At 43.7% G+C, this 22,854-nt stretch overlaps 1 protein-coding gene across 1 annotated transcript in view; it reads right to left on the bottom strand.

Moving 5' to 3' along the window:
* The window catches only part of GUCY2F (guanylate cyclase 2F, retinal), a 44,318-nt gene that overhangs the window by 13,419 nt on the left and 8,045 nt on the right, over nt 1–22,854 (bottom strand). The window contains exons 4-16 of the mRNA XM_063330024.1: nt 21,108–21,192; nt 17,768–17,864; nt 16,832–16,966; nt 15,947–16,027; nt 14,662–14,838; nt 13,651–13,807; nt 12,131–12,280; nt 9,915–10,063; nt 8,475–8,638; nt 7,999–8,191; nt 7,684–7,858; nt 2,489–2,587; nt 84–178 (exon numbers count right to left, since the gene is read on the bottom strand). Coding sequence (XP_063186094.1) covers nt 84–178; nt 2,489–2,587; nt 7,684–7,858; nt 7,999–8,191; nt 8,475–8,638; nt 9,915–10,063; nt 12,131–12,280; nt 13,651–13,807; nt 14,662–14,838; nt 15,947–16,027; nt 16,832–16,966; nt 17,768–17,864; nt 21,108–21,192 — 1,757 coding nt within the window. The remainder of the gene's footprint in view (nt 1–83; nt 179–2,488; nt 2,588–7,683; nt 7,859–7,998; nt 8,192–8,474; nt 8,639–9,914; nt 10,064–12,130; nt 12,281–13,650; nt 13,808–14,661; nt 14,839–15,946; nt 16,028–16,831; nt 16,967–17,767; nt 17,865–21,107; nt 21,193–22,854) is intronic.

The raw sequence follows: 22,854 nt of genomic DNA, 5'->3' as shown, positions 1-22,854 counted from the left end.
GGCCAAATAAGAGCTTAATATGAAAATTCCTTAAGCAAGAGGATTCCCCTATGAAGCATTTCGCACAGCCCTGGCCTTCTTACCTTCAGTTCTGTTTTTCCCCTAGGTATGATTTCATAGCCTTCGTTTAGACTCCGCAGCGTATCCACTGTACTTTGGCTGACATGAATTCTGTAAGCTGGGAACGGAAAGCAAAACAGCTGGATCATTATACAGCGCACACACATTGCAAATTCCCCACTGCTTCATACTGGCAAGGAAAAGTTCTCCAAGGCATGCAGGCATGTATCTGGTGTAGCTGTGTGGTGCTCCTCTACATAGAGTACGATGCTGATGGATGGATGCTTCCATGCAGGGCTGTAACGAGCACAAGGTGAGAGGAGATCTACACTGGGGACTTCCCGGAGAAGGTTACGAAACACTCTAAGTATAGAAGTCCAGCTCTTAATTAATGTTTTTTCAGCACCGTTGCCAACTGGGATCAAGAATACCATTTTCATCTATTGCCGCAGCATAACTAGGCAGCAAGAAAGAAAAGAAAAATAACCATTTGTCTTGTTCCAGACACCCAACATCATTTGAAAGTTGGGATGAAGAGCAGAGAGATGGAGTTTGCAAGGGGAAATAATGAAAATGTGGCTGTGCATCTAGATCCATCTGGGGTTTTCAGTAATTGATTCCATCCAGAGCTGCCATTAACAGCCTATGAACAAAAAGGGCAAAGGTGGAGATCTTTATCAAATTCCCATCTCCCACCAGCTTGTTTTACAGTCATTGCTAGAAATCACTGAAATTTGTTGCTGCTCTGTTGGTGTGAATGTTTCTAATTCAAGGAATGTTCCTAAAACATTTCCCCCCCCCCCAGTTTTCTTTGTTGTTGTTTTTGTTGAACTTTTGTTTCAAATCTGTCAATCGCATTCCCTTCCCCCTTGAAGGACAGGGGATGAACCAATTAATTTTTTTTTTTTGCAGAATAATCAGAAAGAAGAACATCAGTTCAAATATACAGAGGAAGACCACACAGCTTTGAGCTACATTTCCTGAGACACTAACATACAATCTTCCTATTACTCTGTATCTATATACATTTCAATTAATGTATAATGATGCTCCTGTTTCTGCAGTGCTCCTGCTGTCTCCAGTCTCAGTGGGACTTTGCACTTCCAAGGGCCTAAACCTTGAGATTCTTCAAATATCTGTCTTGCCATTAGAAATCTGCTATCAAAGTATTTCCTCCTTTCCACTGCTTTCCAAATGCAACGCATGCCTCTTAAAATAAGCCAGCCATAATCACAAGCAAGGCAATGTTCCTTAATTAATGATTAGCCTAACTGCTAGTCTTAATTAGTCTTATAAAAACCACTAAAGCTAGAAAATGTGAGGATTGTATGAAAGAGTGAAAAAGTTCCAATGTAGCATATATACTGCAGCGTGTTTCTAGCCTAGCAGGACCTCAAGGTTTCAATATTAAATATCACAAACTTCGTGTAGCTTGTAAACCAGCCACAATGGGTAATTTCTTATAGCTGTTGAAAATATCAAAAGAGAGACCAGAGATCAGGGATTAAAATGCATGAGACATTGCCTTTGGAAATAAACTTGTACTGATAACCTGGACATCAGAAGCAAATTTGAAATTCATCCAGGGCTCTGACACTGCTGTCCACTGTGTCATCCACAGTTCATCCCCTATGGTTTACAGATCTGTGTCTTAGCCAAGGACACCATGAAAAAGCAGATCTGGATACACATATGACTGAAATACAGGGAAATGTTCCTTCTCTACCACCTTTTTTTACATGTCTGGAAGACTCCAGACATGTATAGGATGGTATCATCTTATCTGCTGCAGCTATTGATTCAGGGTGCGTAGACTCACCTTTTATAACTGGAAGCCTCAGAAAAATAAAGGCAAGAACTTGAGGGAAAAATAGTATGAACATCAACCCATCAAGAAAGACATCAAGAAAATCCAAAGGGGAAGGGAAGCTTAAGGATTTCCTTAGGACCCGCCAACTCGTGGAGCTGTTATTGTTGATAAATGAAGCCATTACAAATGATGTCCTTCATGTTGCAGGACATTGTTGCCTTTGGTTGCCCACATGTGCTTCAACCTTTCCCTTGCACTGGCCAAGACGGGTAACTGCATTATTTTACTGTGCAACGAGAGGTCTGAATTAAGGGTCCTCAGCAATGATTGAAAGCAAGATCCAACCCATGTAGGAGGAATCAAGGGCAATATTCGTATTCCTTTTGGTTGATGGGATCCAAATCAGAGGACTGTAGCTGGAAGGCAGGGTCTTAAAGCTGACCTACAATGGCAAAACTGATGACATCCTCTTCAGGCTGCTTTGAATTTTGTTGTTTGACTTGCCCTTTTCTTCAGAGCCGATTCAGTTGCAATGCTTATAATTAAAAATGCGCATTTCTTGGTCTGTCTTGAGAACTTTGTCAACCACCCACCCCAGGGACCGTCCCAAATACTCACGCAGGCCCGTGGACTCCATTCGTGACGCCGTGTTCACCGTGTCTCCAAAGAGGCAGTACCGTGGCATGGTGAGCCCCACCACGCCAGCCACGCAAGGCCCTGAAAGACACGTCATCTGTATAATCCAGAAGGTTCCGCACAAAGTAAGGGGCCCACTGACAGACAAATCTCATCCTCTCCTCTGATATTGAAAAACCATGTGGGAATACAGGATTTTTAAAGATCTTATTGGCCTTGGTGCTTGCTACAATCAATCAAAAATCAAGCATTAGTGTTTTATGCCTGACAAAGGCCTTGTGTGGTAGGACCTCAGTTCACCACCATCTGGGACAAATTTTTCAGAGCTCATGGAATCTCAAGAACTATTGAAATCTCATTGTAAAAAGACCTCCTTTTCCGTCTGAAAAAAATAAGGTCCTGTAACATGCCCTGTGTCCCGGTGAAGCAGGACTGAAAATCACCCTTGGACATCCAGGGATGCTGGCAGCACGCTGGACCACCCTGTGTCCCCTCCTTGTGTTCCCCTCCTTGGAAAGGAAGACATCATTAGCTCTTCTGTCTAGCCAAAGACTGTTTATTTTTTCCTCTCTCTCATTCTTTAGATGAGATCCACTCCCTTCCAAACTAGCTCCCAAAGAACCAGTGCCAAGTTCTCAGGGAGAGGTATGCGTGCAGGATTCACACCAACACGCACACACACGGAGACAAAATGTGTGGCAGGCAAACAGCACAGACAACTGTCATCTGGGGCACTCGGGTTAGCTAATGTTTGGACTGTGCTCTGAGGGATGAATTGCTAAATTTCATCACCCACAATTTAAAACATCAGGCTTGCAAAATAAATGCAAAAAAAAAAAAAAAAAAGAAAAAACCAAACCAAACTAAAAAGTTAAAAAAAAAGAAAAAAGACAATGTTCTCAGAAATGTAAGGAGGTGCGGGGCTTCCTGCAGAGAAAAGACAGACCTCTTTGTATTTTGCATTCGGTGTATGTATGTTATATGTCTTTTCAGGCTCCGCCTGCCTTTTCAAGTTCATGATCCTTCTGGATTAAGATTTAACAAAGCTGACATCTAGGAAGTCTTTTCCCATGCCAGGTTACAAGAGACGTGAAAGTAGTACATCAATAGTATCTGAAATTATGCTATAGATAAAGTTTTTCCTAATATGAAAGGTTGTAGGTTAAGAAGTTTTAAAATAGTAATAATAGCAGTCATAATAATAGTAATAATAATTGCAGCCTAATTTATAAGTGATCGGTTACTTGGTTTAAGACAATGTAATTTTACTGTGATTTTAGCTGCCTTAGTTACAAAAAATGATTCTTCATATAGTATTCATATACATCAGGACACTGAAACTCCATAGCTGAAAGCTATGGGCAACTTTGCAAGAACCCCTGTTGCTGTGACCTCTGAAAAATTGTTGCTGCAGAGTCCAAGTAACAGGATTTCAATATAATTTACAGAGGATGCAAGCTGAGAGGTTAGATGGAATTTAACTCCTGCCTGACGGAGCATCACTTGCTTAAAGATTAAAAAAAAAAAAAGAAAAAAAAGAAGAGGGAGAATATTTCATACCAAAAATGTTACAAGGACTTAAACAGCATGTCTGGGTCAAACACAGCATGCAGGGACTGCTGGAGGTCAAGTAAAGATGATTTAATGGTGCGGCCTTGGATAAGACACCGCCCCTCAGAATTTCTTCTAATTAAATTCCCATCCTTATCAATACTTGCTAATTTGGTTCAAGCTCTTCAGGAGGAGCTATATCCACTAGAGGCCGTTTTTTCAGGGTCTAGTCTGTAGGCAGTTTGATAGCACAACTGTAAGGACACTGTTGATACTACGGTGTCAAGGTCCTAACGCTTACCTAACTGGTCTTTAATGTGTGCATAAAAAAGGATCTAATTGGAGACATTTTAATTCATGCTTCAGTAAGAGCTTTCCCTGAGAAAACACGAACTCACATGGCATCGCCTCTCTTCATCTTGTGGTGACGACATGACAGCAGCACTCAAATCTCAGTAAGAATCAAAGCCCCTGCTGTAATAGGCATTGCAAGGACACAAAAAAGTGGTTCTTGTCAAAAACCAGACCTCACTCAGGAGGATTTGATTCAAAGTACAAATATAGGTAGCTGAGCTTCTGCTGTAGTTGGTGGAGGCCAAGTCAATGCAGTCAACTGAACTGGGTGAGCCTTTCCAGTCCTCCACCTGAGCAACTGTCCAGGGTCCGTTTACATGTCCACCAGATCTCCACTGACCACAAAGTGAGTGCAGGCTCCCTAACACTCCTGGAAACATCTGCACATGGGTGCCCAGGGAAGTGGTGGAGTCACCATCCCCGGAGGCATTTAAAAGACATTTATCTATAGTGCGGAGGGACATGGTTTAGTTGTGGACTTGGCAGTGCTAGCTTAATGGTTGGACTTGACGATCTTAAAGGTCTCAGACAACCAGAACAATTCTATGATTCTATTTAAATTTAGGTTTCCTACTGAGTCAGTACGATCACCCAATCATTTCTGCAAAGCTCACAACCTAGGATAGGCAAGATTCTTAGGGACGGGCACTACTTTTCTAGATCACTGCCTTTAAGCCCGTCCTCCTGTTGCAGAAAGTTGCTAGTTCAAAACCAACCCTGCAGTGCAAACACAGCCAAAGAACTTCTCCACGGTGAAAGCATCCAAGAGTTAATTCACTCGCTGCCTTCGCTGCCTGTGTGTGTTCCCCCTTTGTCTAGACAGCCTCAGCAAAGGGCTAACAAAAACTCCCAGCGATAAATCTCCCACAGTAACAAGTTTCAGAGGAAAACAGAGACCCTGTGATGAGAACATTATGGCCGAGTTGTTTAATTATACAGGTTCGCTGGTTTGTTTTGAAGCGGCGCTTTGCCAGGGCTTGCAGGGTCAGTTAATGAGCCGTGCTGGCTACGACTCTGCGGCAACCATCAGTGGAGGTTAATAAGCTTGATCGAAGTGTGGGGCTGGCTGCCAAAAAGCCTGACTGATAAACAGATCCTCTTCAACCTCCGTGGAAAAACTTGTCTTCTCACCACCACTCTCCCCAGCCATCCAGCTCCAGCCCAGAGATGACTGGTGTGGAAACAGCTGAGTCAGCTGAGTTTTTCTGGACGTGCAGTCAAGTCGAGAGAGGAGAGCCAAGACTCCAGGGTGCATTTAAAGCAGAGGAGAAACTGCAGACCAAACAGCGGTCTTATCCTCTTCGCCTTACCCATGCATTGCCACAAGCGGACCACGGGCATGGGCGAGGAGATGTTCCCAGAACTGCAGCTCTCCATTGGGGTTGGACGGACACGGGCAGCCCATGTCCAAACAGCATTTACTGCGTTTTCAGAGAGGGGAACACAAGCTCTTCCTGGCATCAGTTTCCAGAGAACAGTTGGCCCACAAAACTGGTGGTCACACCCGTTCTCCATCTGTTCCAGGACAGTGAAAGTGTAAACCAAGCCCTCCTCTCCCCCAAGTGCTTCCTCAATGCTTTCATGATGCTGGTGATTCCCTCATCATGCTTCTTTCCTCAGGAGAAACAGGGTCTAGGGTTAATCAAACTCTGCTGTCAGCTCAGTGGCTCAGAGAGCTGGTTTGCTTTGGAGCATGCATTTCTCGCTGCTCCCATGACAGTAGGACGTTGCCAGATCTGTGCAAAACAAGATCTGGCTTCTGCTTCTTTAGAAAGAAAATACCAATTCCTCCCTGTCTTCCTCTTGCACCCTACACGACAGCTCATAGCAACACTGCTTTCCAGATACCCAGAGTTCAGAAAAACAAGAAAAAATGTAAATACCCCCCGCACACATCACCTAGGGATAGATTTTTGTCTGGGTGCATGGAAGACCTGTTGCAGAGCTGCTATCAACAGGCAGCAGCAGATGTTGCGCACTGGATTCCTCTCTTTCCATGTTGAAAATGTGCTGCTGATTCTCCAGAGACTCCTGCTCTGGGCAAGACAAGCTAGGGCCATAGTCTCGTCTCATTTCTGCCAGAGTATAAAACTCACAGTGCTCCTGCAATCATTCCTTAACACTTCAAACTTCTGTGAAGGGACAGCCAAAACCCCCAAACTGCTAAAAAAACTGGAAGGGAGTTGAGTTTTCAGACATAACCCCAAAAGAAGAACTCATATGGTCTAGGAGATACGAAATAATGACTTTAGCCCTGCTCAAGTCACATCTCTGTTCTCAGAATATTCTGGGTGAGATTCTTCTTCTCTGCTCTTATTTCCTTATGCATACAACAGGATAGTGACTTCTGTAAAACATTTGCATGTCAAAGCTGCAAAAATGTGGGCATTATCGGATAGACTGAAGGACAAAAAACCCTGTAATACTGGGTCAGACTCCTGGACAATCTTAATTAATTATTTGGCTTCCCGCAATGGGCAGTACCTGGTACTTCAGAAGAAGATACAGGAAGTCTGGTGATGAACAGCTGGGAAAAAATTATTAATGGATTACTGTGGTATAAAATTATGAAGCTTCATATCTCTTCAAAAATATTGATTCTATGATAACTCCAGATGACTTTTCCTCTGTTTAAAATCCCAGTCATACTTTTGGTTATCTGATGACTGCAATCCTACTGTATGTTTTGTTTTGTTTTGTTTTGTTCTGCAGTTTGATTACACTTTGTATAAAAAAAAAAGGAACTTATTTTCTTTTTAAACAAGCCACTTTTCTGTTCATTGAGCAGATTATGACTTCTGTGCTAGAGATGATTTACTTTCTTTATAACATGCTTTTTTTTAAATATAGCTCTATCACATATTCTTCCAGTTACGTCCTACCTGTAATAAATCTCCCCAACCTTTTTCATTCTTTCATCACCCTGTATGCCTGTTTTTCTGTGCTTTTTCATTTCAGAGCAGAGTTACAAACATGTCTCCATATCACACTGGAGAAGACTCTACGGCACATCAAGGAGCCGCCCTTACAATGAAACCCTTGTGACTAATGTGTCTGATGCAGTTTCTGACTGCGACAGAATACACAATTTCTCCCCCAAATGATACCGAGCCATTTCCCTCCTTGGGGTTTGTGCTTCCATTTTAATGTCCTTGTTGCTATGGAAGACTTTAAAGCGTCTTCTAAGGGTGCTTGTTTTGGGGCAGGCGGGGAGAAAGCATTCAAAGAAGTAGTTGTTTGATGTTCAGGCACAGGCGAGTGCAGCCACCTACCTGTGTGGAGCCCGATTCGTATCCTGAGGGGGATGTCTGGCATGTGTCTCATTTTGAATGTTCCCACCGAGCTGAGGATGTCCAGGGACATGTTGGCTATCTCAGCCGCGTGCTTGTTTCCATTCCGTTTTGGGAGCCCTGAGGCAACCATGTAGGCATCACCAATTGTCTCCACCTGGCAAATACCATGGCATTAATAACCAAAACAAAGCAAAAAATAAATAAATTGAAAGAGATGGGAAAGAGCAATAGAATAAAACTACAAGAGTGTTTGACCCAGGCATGGCTTGATCCTTGTGTCCAGGTACTCCTCACCTTGTAAACATCATGGTTTCCAAGAACAGCATCAAACAGCGTGTAAAGGTCATTCAGAAGGTCAACGACTTCAATGGGTTCACTGAGGGCTGAAATGGTTGTGAAGCCCACGATGTCGCTGAAGTAGATGGTCACCTGGTCAAAATACTCCGGCTCCACAGTGCCACCAGTCTTGAGGGCTTCTGCCACCGATCTGAAATAACAACACAAGCAAAGACGACGGGGCACAAACCCTTGTTGTAGGCCATGCCCAAGAGCTTAGAAAGTCTTGCCTTACTGTGCTCAAAAGGTCTTCCAACAAATAGAAGGATCTATATGGCTGTAACAAACACTGACTAAAGTTTATTACTTTGATTGGAAGGTGCTTGCCAAAATTGGAGGTCAGCTCTGCAATCTTGCTCACTCCTGGGGAACTCTTTTGTCCAGTCTAGCTATGATGTTTTTTTTTTTTTACCATCTAAAGTACCAGTACTTACGGGGGGAGCATTTGTGACAGTAGTTTTTCTGTCTTCTGTTTTTCAATCTCCAGCTCTTCAGTTCGCTCCCTGATTAAATCTTCCAGGTTGCTCGAATACTGCTCAAGCATCCTGAGCATTGAGTCAATGATATTGGTCTTTTTCCCTTTGTTGATGGTTTTGAACTGGAAAAATCAAACTAGAGAGTTATTTCACCATCTCATTACACCATTGTAGCTCTCTAAGTTTGGAAAGGAACAAAAAGCAAACATTTTTAAGGGGACAATGCTAAAGACTGGCTTTGTCAGTGGCAAGACATCAACAATAAAGGCAAACTAGAGGACAAATTTGCATCACTAACTATGGAAGCTGCCCAGGAGCATGTTCTTTTTTATGAACTTTCAGTGAGCGTTAAGTGAAACACCACCTTCCATGAGTTGCCAATGTGTGTGTGAGTTGTTACGGAGTTCTAGCATGCAGCAAATTTGCACCCTCATTTATCCCATGACCAGCCTTTAGGGTGACTTGCAGCCCTTTGCATTCAGAGGTGCAAATTTTGGGGCATCAACAACACTTAGAAACTGCTTATCTATTACTGGTCTTAAATCCACCTTTGCACACTGTCATGTATTCGTGTGCTGCCATCCGCCACCCCCAGCTGCTCATTGAGTTGTTCTCTCTCCTCTTGACCTGAAGCTGAGCCTCTGGACCATTTGGATAATCTGAGGCTTCAGACACTGCTTTAGACTCAACAGTGAAGTCCCATGGGTGTAAAATTAATCACAGTTTCATAGGACTGAAAGGTAAAAATTAGGAAAAGTTTACCTAGTTTGACCTTTTAAGAACATAGGAACAGTACTCCTGGATCAGACAAGGTGTTCATTTTGCCAGTATTTGTCCATGACACTGGCCAGTAACAGATGTCCGGGAAAGCTGTTCAAAGAGGGCTCAGCTACAGCCATATTTCCTTGGGATATGCTCCCAGCATACACCAATTTGCAGATCAGAGAACTCCTATGCCAAACGTTGTATCTTTGTGTTTAACAGCCTTTGGTGAATTTTCCTTTTAAATTAATCACCTTTTAAATACTTTAGAAGATCAAACAACATATTGATCTGAAGGTGCTATCATAATTTACAGGTCTTTGATGTCCATGAGAACATCTGTGCAGGTACACTGCAAATGTGAAGACACTAATCCCATGTCCAGCCTGCTTCACACCCCATGTGGTGGTGCCATGGCAGCCCAAGTTCAGGACAAGGTGTAAGCCAGGCCAGGCCTAGCCAGCAAACCCAAATATCTAGATATCATGAACCATAAAATAACACAATAAATAGCAAAGGCAAGACTAGAGCTCTGGGGCTTCTCCAATCATTATTTAAAGGTTCACTTAAAGAAATAAAACACACTTTCCTGCCAAGTACAAACAAAGGATTCCACCTGCTGGTCTATTCACCGACCTTATGAAATACCTCCTCAAAAGTTGGACGTCGCTCGGGGGCTTCACCCCAGCATTGCTTCATTACCTGGATGCACTCCAGGGGGGCCAACTCAGGGGCTATGTTTGGGCGGCACAGGGGAGGGGGCTTCTTCACTTTCTTTATAATTTCTGTGACAAAGAGAAGAATGGGAAGCACATTGTGAGATGGGTGGTCTCGGTGGGGACAAAGGACATGGACCTTTTCGCCTGTCCCTTGCTCACTCCTTCAGCCATCACCATTATTCCTCACCACCCACCAGCTGCATCAAACGGACCTGGGATTTTCTGCTTTCCTCTGCCAGGAGTCTTTTGGAGGATTTAAAAGATAACAGATTCATCTGCCTTTTTGTCCCTGGAGAACCAGGTTATGAGCAATAAAGGGGCTGGATGGGGGAGGTTGTGTGACAGATGGATGTGTGAGCCTGCAGGCTTGTGTTTATTGAGATTGCCTCTGACTCTCCCCATTAGGCTCTGCGATCCTCTATGGGAGCAGAGAATTATGGTCAAGCCCAGACAGGAAGGATACCAGTCTGTGACGCTTCACCATTGACTGGAAACCAGTACTTAGGAGGCTGATGGGAATAGAGACAGTGGAAAGTATTTTAAGGGGGAGAGTTTGGGTTTAAAACAATGTGTGGGAAATTACTCTCTATCCAGAGGTGAAATAAGACTAATGAGGAACTGGTTTGGTCTTTCAGACCCTGAGAAGTCAGCCCTTGAATCTGTGGTTTTTAGATAAAACAGTCCTACAGCAAAGGAGGGGAGCTGCAAGTTTAATTGACAGCTGAACCACGGACAGGGGAGTGTGATGTCTTAATCCAACCCCAGCTTCAATTTTGGTATTTCTTAGTAAGGTCACCCTGGAGGAAATGTGTTTTTCTTTTCACCCAAAGTGACTGTGTTTGAAAGTTTCATCTTGTGTAGTGCAGAGCAGTCATCTGGATTGAAAACCACCCTCTTTCTGGCAAGAGCCCTGCATTTCCACAGCTGTTACTGTGAGTACCCAAAGCTTTTCAGTGTTGACAGTTCACTTTTAAGCTCTTTGGCTCATCCCACCGCTCTCCACCAAACGAACAAAAGAAAGCACCTGACCCAAATATTTCCTGGGGCAGCCAAGGGGAAACGCCTTCCCCAGACAGTTTTAAAGTTCACGCCACAAGTGAAAGCTCCTTGAGGGTTAGGATGGAATGAGTAGAAATTCATCATTTCATCAGGTGAGGAAACTGGAGTGTACTATGTGTAACATTTGCTGGAGGTTTCCCATGGGGACTAGGTAGGGGGACACCTGATAATTACATCATAGGCTACATCATAGGTCCAGCTCTGAATTACAGGGTGGGTTACATCGTGTTCATTGTCATTGCGTTGTTGCAGCAGTTTGGTGCACAACAAGGTCAGAGACCCATTTTTTCAGGCACTGAACTGGCAGTTACTGAATGGCCATGCCCCACTTGGTGACTGTCCAGCTTAAAATATGTTGAGAACGGGCTTTCACTGAAACCAGCTCTTTTTTTGCTTTTTCTCCCTCCCTCCCTGTTCACATGCTTGTGACCTAACCCTGACTGCAGTGTGTTTGCTCTTCCTATGCATGCACAACATGGCTTGAACTAATGAGAGTTGCACCATGAGCAGTTCCTAAGGAGTTCACCTATTTGCTATTTCTGTTACAAACCACCTTATATATAAGCCAGCAGGGTCAGGATGTATCACTTTGATCTTTGCTGATGAGACAGCCTCTTTAAATGGGGAAGTAATTAAGGAAAAACAGATGGGCAGATGGACAAAATATGATGATAGCAAGGGAAACAAAAAAGGGCCGATGAGTGGGAAGCAAAGGAGTTTCTAAGCTATGGGAAATTCTGCCATCAGACTTCACCCCACACTGTGATGAAGAGTCAAAATCTGGACAGGGAACTGGAGATGCAGCAGTGCCGGCCAGCTCTGAAGCCTCTTCAGGGGGACGCAGATCCCCAACCCCATTGATAGCAGTGATGGGTCTCATACTGTGGCTGAGATCAGAACTGCACATTTCAATGTTTATTTTGTATGTTTTGTTGAAAACAGTCTTTTGTCACTGAGAAAGGTCATGAGATTGGAACATCATATCCATACTAATGTTTTACCCAAGGGGCTTGGCCAGACATTTTATGAGCACTCTGTGTAAAGCCTTAAAATTGTACTGAAATAGTTGCCTACCTTCAGCTGAGAGTTCTGACATGCAGTATGGTGGACCCCGAACAACCACTTCTTGTAGGATGATTGCAAAGCTGTAAATGTCCCCTTTGAACGTGCCTTTCCTGCACATGTCCGGGTCCCTCAGTAGCTCAGGAGCCGTCCAGAGCAATTCTAAAAAATTCAAGAGCATCATGCTTCTTACACTTGAGCTCAGACTATTGCAAATGAAGTGCTTAAATGAACACTTCATTTCGGTCATTTGAGGAAAGGTTGGAAAGTACTTCATTACTCAGTCTTTTATTTCTTGTGATGTGTTAGAAATATTAAACTTCCATCCTGACAAAAATATTGAATTTTCCAAATTTCACTCTACCTTTTAAAAAAATGTTAAAAAAATGTCATACCAACAACATATATCCTATAACACCAACCCTGAACTTCAACATAAGAAGTCTTCTCACCGTTGCCGAAAGATTTAACACCCTTTTTTGTTTGACAATGTCAATCAGACAAAATATTGTCGCTGAAGCCTGGATTTCTTGTTACTGTCACTATTTTACAAAGCAACAGTTAATAAAATACTTTCTGTAGTTCTTCTTAAATGAACGTAGTTTCCGTAAAAGCAGTTTGTGTCAGTCTGAAGCATGACCAGTCTTTGTAATCCGATAGTTCAAGTGATGCAAGACACAGTTGTAAAACATACCCAGCCTCATCAAGAAATGAATCTTCTTCAAACTGGGATGTTGTTACCCTGGTAACTGTGTATTCTGAGTAATGGGAATAAGGAACATTTCAGACACTGCAATACATATAACTTTCGTAAGGGAGGAGAAGGTGGTCTTCTGGCAACTGCCCTGTCTGAGACATTGGAAGTGTGTAGGAATCGAATCCTGTGACAGAGGGATCAAAACACTACATACTACTTGAATGAATTTGTTTGAAGTTTGAAGGATAAACTGGGATACCAGAGGAACCCCAAGGCAATGGCCAGGTGAAAGAAATTCTGCCAAAGTCTCCAAACCTGGTCCCAAGAGATGCTGTCCCTAAGTGGTGGGAATGTCATTTGGCAGCCTTTGGTGATTGGCATGTAGAAGACCTATTTCAAAAAGACCTGTACCATCCTGTGTTTCAGATGGCTTAGTTTTACCAAACAAGGCATTTGGGTTAACCTAAAATTTCAAATATAGGGTTGGGGCTAAAGATGTGAAGCCAATTCCACTGGTCACAGAAATTCAGGTTTGATCAGATTTCAGGGGCACTTAAATTCTTCTCTGTCTACAACAACTTTAAGGTCTGTCATTGCTTACAATAAAATCTTTTTTACTTACCATGACACTCTGCTATTCACTTCACTTTTGGGAAGTCTGAAAAAACTTTGGTTATCCTTTCCTGTAACAATGCATTGTATACAGGCAACGAGAAATTGTGAGACTGAGCACATATATCCTTCTGTGGCCACTGGCCTGCAATTGCGTTAGGACAAGCATCTATTAAATCAATAGACAAATATTTCTAAAAAAATAATTCCTTATGACACCTACCTTCTGGAGGTGGCTGAACATACGGGCATTTCTGTGCTTCTAAGAGCTCATTATAACCATAGTCAGTGATCTTCAGCACAAACCGGCCATCCACAACACAGTTACGAGACTTGAGACGTCCATGGGCAAAATCTCGGTGATGTAAATATCTAATTCCCTATGAAAAACAGAAAAGATTGAGGCTGTTCCTTAAGAATTATGTTATCTGTCAGCATTCAGAGACACCAAGCCAAATTGTCACCGCGGATAGCATCAAATACAGCATTAACTCTATGTGAAATGCAGTGCTGATCAACCCAAGAAACTACGGGAAAAGTTCAGAAATGGATTAGGAATAGGAATTGGGCCATCTGCACCCTAAAGTAACAGTCTGATGCCTCCCTCTGTAGCCCTAGGACTCATTGCACTCAGAAGTTGTACTTTTAGACAAGGTGGACACAAGTGGTACCCAATGGTTAGGTCAAGGCAAGCCATTAAGAGATGGATGCCCTTACCCAGCTCACTCAAGGAGGATCAGAAGGTGGACCATGGGCCGAAAGAATGGCTCTGGCAGTCTGTCCTCTGTAGGCCACTTGTCCCAGATTGGTTGTTCACCATGGGACATGATTGGAGCATGAACACTCTTCTAAAGTGACCTTAAACATAGCCATACCGTGACAGGGGATGGCTACGGTTTGGTTCTATGCTGGATGCATTTCTGATTTATGACAAGAAAGGACCTTTGGAAAGTAAGAATTTGCTACCAAAGTCATTGTTCTAAGTGATCAGTTTTGGCCTGATAATGTAGTTTTAACGTCTGACCCTGCTGAGTGGATGTAGTCCTTTTACCCTGAATAGTGCTTCTCTCGGATGTTAACAAATCAGGAATAAGATGTCTGCGTATACCAGTATAATTGCATTCACATTGGTTTTCCCTGCATTACTACAAAAATCCCAAAGTTCTGGATGAAATAGCTATGTGAATATAAAAGTCACATGCAGGTCATGCCTCAGCAGGAGCAATGGATTTACTTTAATTAGATCCATCACGAGAGAGGACTTGAACATCCAATCCAGTTTCATATCTTCGTTTCTCAGCAAGTCCTCCAGGCTTCCTCGGGAGCAGTACTCTGTCACGATGGCAAAGATGCCACAGTCAGAGAAAAAGCCCAGGAACAGATTCACATTTTCATGACGCAGATCTTTCATCTGAAACAAGACAGTGAATCACAGCGAGAACAAGTCAGCCAGACATCTGCTCAGCAGCTTCTCTATATCATTAGATGTCCTTAACATTCCTGTACTTCCAAACAGTCTTTCACACAAGGATTGGGGAGCAAACAACCTCTTTGCTGCTTACTTTCAGCGATCCTACACTCTTTTCTAACTTTGCTTTTCTTAGTCTATCTGTTAAGACAAAGAAAGCAAGATAGGAAAAACAAACTGAACAGAAATTTGTTTTTATTTAGACAAGCTGGATTGGATCTTTCACTAGGACAAAATGGCTTCACGGGGGTAAAATGAGTTCAGCATGTGGAGTCTTGCTCCAGCTCTAGTGTGATCTGGAAAGGAATACCATGCCTGGAGGATCCAAAGTTATCCATCAGTGGTGGCTTTGGAGACATGCCCTGGTAAATTTGTTATACGCATAAAAATGCCACTCCTATGTTAGCAGTAGCTGCCAACAACTAACGGCCCTGAATTTGGAAAATAAATGTGTTTGCTCGTCATTTAATAATAATAATAAAATGGACGGCTAAAAGTAAACTTCTAACAGGAATCTTAGCTGGAGACACAAAGCAAATCCTAGAGAAATGCACAACCGTGTCTGTGCCACGTTGTCAACAAATAACACATGAAAATAGCGCCCAGTGCATCACCCTGCCCTGACACAGGCAGGGATGATCTCCTCCAAACCGCCCTGCCTTTCTAGACAAGGCCACTTAGAGGACTCGTCATACATTCAGCACTGCACCAGCTTTGAAGTGTCAGGTCCAGGCTGGGGTTTTGCAAGCTGCTGACTCTGACACATGGGTCATTGGTAAGTTTGCCAGATGCAACCGCGCATGGTCCATTCCAACAGATTTCACTGGGTATGACTCAGTGACAGCCATGATTTGAGCAACTGGGTCCAGTGGGAGGTGTCCCTGACCATGGCAAGGAGGTTGGAACCAGATGATCTTTCAGGTCCCTTCCAACCCAAACCATTCTGTGATTCCATGATAAACAGGAGACAAGGAGGATAAAAATACGCTGCAGTCACAAAGGTCCCCCAAGCAACCTTCCCTCCACATACCCAGCCATCCCCTGTTCCTACCTTCCTCAAGATGCCGGTGGAGCTTTGCCGCAGATTGTGAACGGCTCCCATCTCAAATTTTTTCAGCCACACCCAGTCTCCCTGTCCACAATACAGGAGGGTGAATGATGGAGCAAGTCTCTGAGCAACAGCCAACATTGGGACCTGGGTCTGAATTCCAGATCCTCGACTTTGAAAGTGGCTGGGGATTTTCAGTGTTCGTGGTGGTAGATTTTTTCTATATTGCACCCAAATAAGAATATCCAGTGGAATCCCTAAAAAATTGGGGTGAGACGGGACCTTCACCTGGATCAGAAATTCATACCTGGAAGGTGTATTAGTATCTGATAAACAATGATAACTTAATTCAAAAGGCAAGTAACTCTGTCCAGAGCTTTTCTCTGGCATTAATGATCCAGTTTATTTTGCTTCTTTCGGTGAGAATCATCATGCCATTTTTTCAAAAAGCTGTGGTTTTAGGAAAGAACTGATGGATGGTGTGTTTTTTATTGGCCCCTGCCTCTGCTTAAACTCCATACAGTCCTATTGGCACACGGGGGAATTTGATAGCCTTTATCCTTTGTATTTGGATCCTGTCTTGTAAGAAAGGTCCTTATTAGACATGTCACCACCTAAAGGCTCTATCTTGTGAGAAAGGTTCTTCACAGTGCCTTCAGGACATCTCTAACAGGGACCAAACCTGGCAACACCACATAAGGATGTCAAATAGCACCACCCAACATGACTCCAAGTGTTGGAGTGAGGTTTGGGGTGGAGTCACCTTAAGCACCGGTAGGTCCATGCTTGGGAGTAACTTATTTTCACCCTCGAGGTCTGTCAGCAGTATGCACATCCTGAGACCTCAACTGAAGCAGTGGGAGAAGGCTGCATGAGGTCCCAACCTACCTCATACAAACCCACATTGGAGGTTTCATGGGTGGCAGCTGCACTTTTCAAGGAAAAGGAGCGGGTTACAGATTTCAAGCTTCTGCCATCCGCTGCTACGCTGTTTGCATCAGTCAGACTGTCCAAGGTCAGTCTCTGGAAGGCAACAAAAGCGGGTGCAAGACAATTACCACCTCTGGATGCAAACCTCCACTCCAGCTCTGCCTCAGGCCGTACATTTCACCCATGCTAGCAACCTCCCAAACTTCTCATCTCACCTCTCTGAATGCCTCTAAAAGGCTCATGAGTTTGACCTTGTGTAATACCTTGAAACACTACAGCGGCACTCTAGGTGATGGAAATGCCGTGGCTCAGGGGAGACACCAGAGGAGTCAGGTGTCTCTCTGAGCAGGGCACAGGGAAATGTCTCCTCTGGCATAGACAAGAAGCCTGTATCTGTGCCAGTGACCTCGGCAAAGGGATTGCTCCGCAGCAGTCCGTATCGTTGGCATGGTCCCGGGCATGGCTCTGGCCTGTACCAAATAACACTCCCTCAGGAGATCCCCAGCTCTGGACAGGAGCCAGCACAGGACAGGAACGGTTCCCAATAGGCAATTTGGATGCAGAGGCTTTATTTTAGAAGGTAAGATGGTTTAGCTATATGGACATGAACTATGCTATGCCATCTAACCTCAAGAACAAAGAATAAGCCTTGGATGTTAAAATACACACAACCAAGGGTACTATTTTACATCATCATAACAGCTTTGACAATGCATGTGCATCTAATCTGAGCCTCAAAAACACTCAGCGTACGGGAAATTTTTTGATATGCGGGGGAAAATGAGACACGGAGAAGTGAATGACCTTCCCAGAGCTTCATGGGTATGAAAATACCCAAAGCAAACCTATCTTTGAGTGTCTCACCGCATTACTTTCAAGAGTGGAAGGACTTACCTTTTTATGTAGTTCTGGGTTGATGAAGACGAGGTCATCCAAGGTCAGTATTATCTTGTTAGGTCCCTTGAATAGCTGGCTGTTCAAGATACTATGCCTGAGAGATTTGGAGAGTCACAGTTATCATTATTAGGCAGGTAACCAGTTTACACCACCTTCAAGTCGCCCATGTCTGGCTTCCCTGCAGTATTAGGAAAGTGCAGCACGCGGTGAAGCAGTAGGGATGGACGTGGTTGAAAGCAGTAGACAAACCATGATGTCGTGTCTTGAACTGATATCCCCTGAGTCAAACAGCAAGGCTCAACCAATTCACAGTCAACAAAAGCTTTAATCTCTAAGGGTCTCATCACAAATAGACATCTTGAGTCAATCTGGCTGCAAATATGAATTGGACATCTATGTAATGCATACTTTGTTTTGCTTGGGTTTATTTTTCATACGCCAAATCATTCTGCATTAGGAGACAATAATAGGTTTTAATAGACCAGCCAGTCTGGCTGATGAGCTCTCAGGCACACCAGCCTTTCCTAGGGACTGAAAGCAAACCATGGATAGTTTATAAAAGCTGCCTGGGCAAAAGTCACCATCAAAATTTACTGGCTGAATCTCCATATTGTAGCATGGTGCAGTACAAAGCACACAGCAAGATGCCACCTTGTAATGACTGCAAGCTCGTACAGAGGGAAAAGCTGCAGGGAATGAGCAGTTTGGCATGTGTGACAGTGCAATGCAGCGTGGAGGTCTTGGAAGCAGTATTGCTGAGCCAGTGCTGCTCCTCTTGGTCAGGAGTAATTAGAACAAGAAGACCGTGCTGATTTAAAGCTACTTCTTCCAGGACTTGAGCCAGACGGGATATCTATCATGCACTGTGTAACACAGGACAAATGTGTTTCTGGCATCTTCACAGGATGCTGCTGCCCATTTTCCAAGGGATGACTCTCTGCACTCCTTGATAGGCTACCAGACTTGAAGAATTGCCACGGGTGAGAGAGAAAATTCGGTATAGTCGTCAGACCGGTAAAGAGACTATCTGTTCCTTGACTGCATCCTGCTACTGGCTCAACTTCTCTTGAATTTACAAGGCAGAAGAGGCCACAACAAGAAACGGTGCACTGTCAAGGACTACGTGTTCATGGGACAGTTCAAACAGGCTTATGTCCACTTCATGTAAATCAATATGAAACATTCCGGCATTTCATTGTTAGTTTTTAGCTGGGATTCATCTGACACTAGTACCCACCACATGGCCATTTTAGGGACTTAGGGAAGAGGCAGAAGTCATACCCCATCATTTTGAACCCACTATTTCAATAGACGTCAAGGTCTAGCACTGAGCACAAAGCACACTATATCTATTAGACAGTCAAAAACTCATCAAGCAGGAACAGAGAAAAGAAAGGAAAGCTCCCTCGCTGCCCTCAGTGTTGCTTTATTTGTTTAATGAACTTTGTTTACACTACAGCAGATGTCTCTGCACACATCTAAGACTTTGCCTGATGAAGTGGGCAATAGGGTGCCCTTTTCTAACTGTACTATAGCAGGAATCCACTTCGCAAAATATCTATAGATCACCATGATTTCCGTTGCACGTACCACTCCGGGCATTTTAGAAGAGCACAGACAGCTTTTTGGAGTTCAGAGGGAGCCTTGGCCATATGACCTTGGTCATAATCACCTGAGATGATTTTTTATAATCTTTCTCTAACCACTTGCCCCAAGCCACCCAACCCAGGTGCATGCAAAAATCTCATCATTTAGGTACCTTTCACCTGCCCTCCTGAAAACCTTGTTTGGTCAATCGCATCCTCTCCCCCAAGCGTGGAGGAAAGCACTCCTTTGCTGAAAGCAAAGCACGGAGAGCAGAGTGACTTGTTTAAAGCCATGGAGCAGATCCCTGGCAGAGCTAAGGCCAGAGCTCCCACGTTTGAACTCAGACGACGCTGTGGTTTAAATTTAGTTCCAGACATGCCCCTCCCTTACATAAATCATTGCCTGAGTCATGCTAGACTTTTTCTTTTCCCTTACAGATGGCCATACATCTTCACTCATGACTGAGCCTTCCCAAGCACAGTCTGGTACTTGTGGAACAGCTTACAAGTAGAGTAGGCAGTAAGACTGTCTTTTATTTACGTAATTGTTGAGGTCGGTGGCCAAGGAATAGACGAGGGCTTTAAAGTGCGGGTGGATGGAGGCGACCTCCTCAGTGCCTGCAATTATAAGGTATCAGGAACAGCTGTGTGTTATAAGCAGGGGAACTGTTTGGGGTGTTGCTTTCTGGGTGGCCTTATATCATCTGGGTTAGGAGGGATGATTCAGGAGTGGAGAGAAAACATGTTTTGGGATGATTTGAGAGGCAAAGCTGGATGGGAAAATCCAGGAACCCTGCTCTGTTGAATTAATTGCTGCTGATTAAATATGGCTTCTAATTTCACTCTAATTTCACTCTAATTTCAGTCATGCACCAAGTAGACATCACTAATGAGAGACAGATTACTCCAGGGTCCAGTTTGGAGCATATTACTTTAGGTTATGGCCATAGTGTCCTTGCTAAAGAGGTACCCATAGCTCGTGGACCAACCAGTCCATTCTGGCTCATGTCCACCTTGGTTATAGAGTCGGGACACAAGTGTGACCTACGCGATTGTTGGAAACTGTCCCTTCCCCAGCAGACCACTTCATTTGCTCCAAAGATCCCATGCCCAAACCAATCTCTATGCCACGTGAATGACCAGGGAGATGGACTCCAGTTCAAAACAGGGAGTGAATCAGATTGGTAATAAAGAGGTATCCTAATTCATTGCTCTGAACCCTCTCCAGAGATACTGTCTCTCTTTCTCTTTAGTACTTGAAGAAAGTAAAGAGGGTCAGCCTAGGTGTTTCATTGGAAACATGATTACAGTAGGGACAGAAATCCAGGAAAGAATGTGCTGGAATAAGAAAAAAAACGTTTAGCATGGCAGCCCACTTAGCCTCCACCCTGATGTTCTTAAAGCAGATTCTATTGTTGGTTTGTATGGCACACTTTGCACTTCCAAAGTTATAGTCACCTTCCTAATGCTTCAGAGCCATCATCCAGCTAATCATTCCAGCAGCAGGTGGCAATGTTCTTCCAAACCTGGACTGGATTAAGGGTAAAATGGCTCTTCATGAGAACTGCAGAACCAATGCCCATAGTGCTTAAGCCACTATCACTTCATAAAGTGAAGAGACATGTGGATGGAGAGCAGAGGCCACAGTCAAACCCGCTCTGTGTTCCCATGGTCCAAACTGCTGGTTAAAATGCAAGTCTCCCACAGAGGCGAAAAGTGGCACCCAATCAAATACGTACTGCGATTCTCACCTGATGAGAGAAGTCAGGCCCACAGCACAAAGCACCAGGGCAAATATCAGCATTACTCCCAAAATCATGACTGTAGGCTCAATGCCTGTGTGAAGAGGGGGAAAGAATCAGTGAATTAGAAAATCCCTTTGATTTAGGCAATACTATTGAAAATATCAGTATCAGACCATTAGACTACAAAGTCAAATATTCAGCCAGGAGAACGCTAGAAGTCAATTTTTATGTGATATTAATTTGTGAATACACAAATACTTACTGACTTTATTTACATGAGACTGTAACTACTTTAATTATTTATTTCCATGCACTTTTTTTTCCCTAACAGATCTAGAGCCCTGGTTGAGTGGAAAAATATTTTTTTTTCTTCAAGTAAATAAAGACTGGACTTGCAGGGAAGAATTCAGTTTTAGAGGCAGCTTCTGCAAAGTTCGTAACTTTTGAACATTTGACCCTCTTCTCTCCAGGAACTGAAACACTGAAAAAGCTTTATCATGTGGTACCAAAGTGACGGCCAGAGTGAGTCACCAGCCCATCTGGGATTTTTCATTCCCTGCTACAGATTTCTAACACTGAAAGGAAGGCTGATGTCTTCCTCAATGGGCCCATCAACAGAAAATACTGGAGACACATATTTTGCTCACGAATGTCTGTCTTTGCTATAGAGGTAAGGAAAGCTGACATGAGTGCATGAGCTAAATTCCAGTGGGAAGTGCTTGCTGTCTCTGCCTCTTCTGTCTTCTGTTTACTCTATTTTATTCTGTCTGTGTTCAAAGATCCTTAAACAAAAACAAGCATGGAGAAATTAGGGTTGATAAAAGGTTCATGACTTTAAGTCACTCCTGCATCTAAATCACAGGCCTTTTTGCAAGCACTGAGACCAAGAGCTTCCCAGTGAAAGCTGCAGGAATTTTTGAAAATTAACATTCTTTTCAGGAATAGACAGAGCATTTTAGCTGAAATTTTCCTGCCAGGTTTGGACTTACTTTCTGCTTCAGCCCAGGGTCCTGGTCCCTGATTGTTCTCACGCATACACAGAAACAGGTTGCCCAGAGAGGTGGGACATGTCCCATACCTGGAAACATTCAAGGTCAGGTTGGACGGGGCTTTGAGCAACTGGGTCTAGTGAAAGATGTCCCTGCCCATGGTAAGGGGGTTGGACTTGATGACCTTGAAAGGTTCTTTCCAACACAAACCTTTCTATGATTTTATGGTACTATGATTCTATATAAGAAGTCACTCCACTTTCATGCTTCAGCCTGGAACTAGCCCTGTATGCCTCCATCTGAGAAGAAATTCAGGTGCAATAGAGTTGATACTTCACACCCATTTCTCCACCTCACAGACAGTGTGGGTGTAGACCAAGGTTTCGCTCCACTAAAGAAAGTGCAATGGAGACACAGACAGCTTTCTTCAGGAGGGGCTCAACTTGAATACAGGAATGAGCAGGGTCACAGCAACCTGGCCTGGAGGCCAGAGTTTGTTCTTCATGCAAAGACAAAATCAGAGTGTTGGTGTTCCTGTAAGAGCAGGTGACAGCAGCCTGATATTCATATGTTCATCCCTAGGAGTCAAGGGAGCTGCCGAAGAGGTGTTTCCCTTCGGAAGGGTGAGTGTGAAGCCAGAACACATCTCATAAAGGTCTTCCACAATGCTAGATCCATGGAAAAGGAGGGACTGGATCAGCTTAGAGGCAGACTTGTAGAAGACCTAATGCTCTGGATCCCTGGACACCTGCTGGGAAACTTGC

Source organism: Chroicocephalus ridibundus, chromosome 1 (genome assembly GCF_963924245.1).
Source record: "Chroicocephalus ridibundus chromosome 1, bChrRid1.1, whole genome shotgun sequence".
NCBI classification, from domain to species: Eukaryota; Metazoa; Chordata; class Aves; order Charadriiformes; family Laridae; genus Chroicocephalus; species Chroicocephalus ridibundus.
The sequence above is the reverse complement of the archived record's forward strand: the minus strand, read 5'-3'. Positions and strand labels throughout refer to the sequence as shown.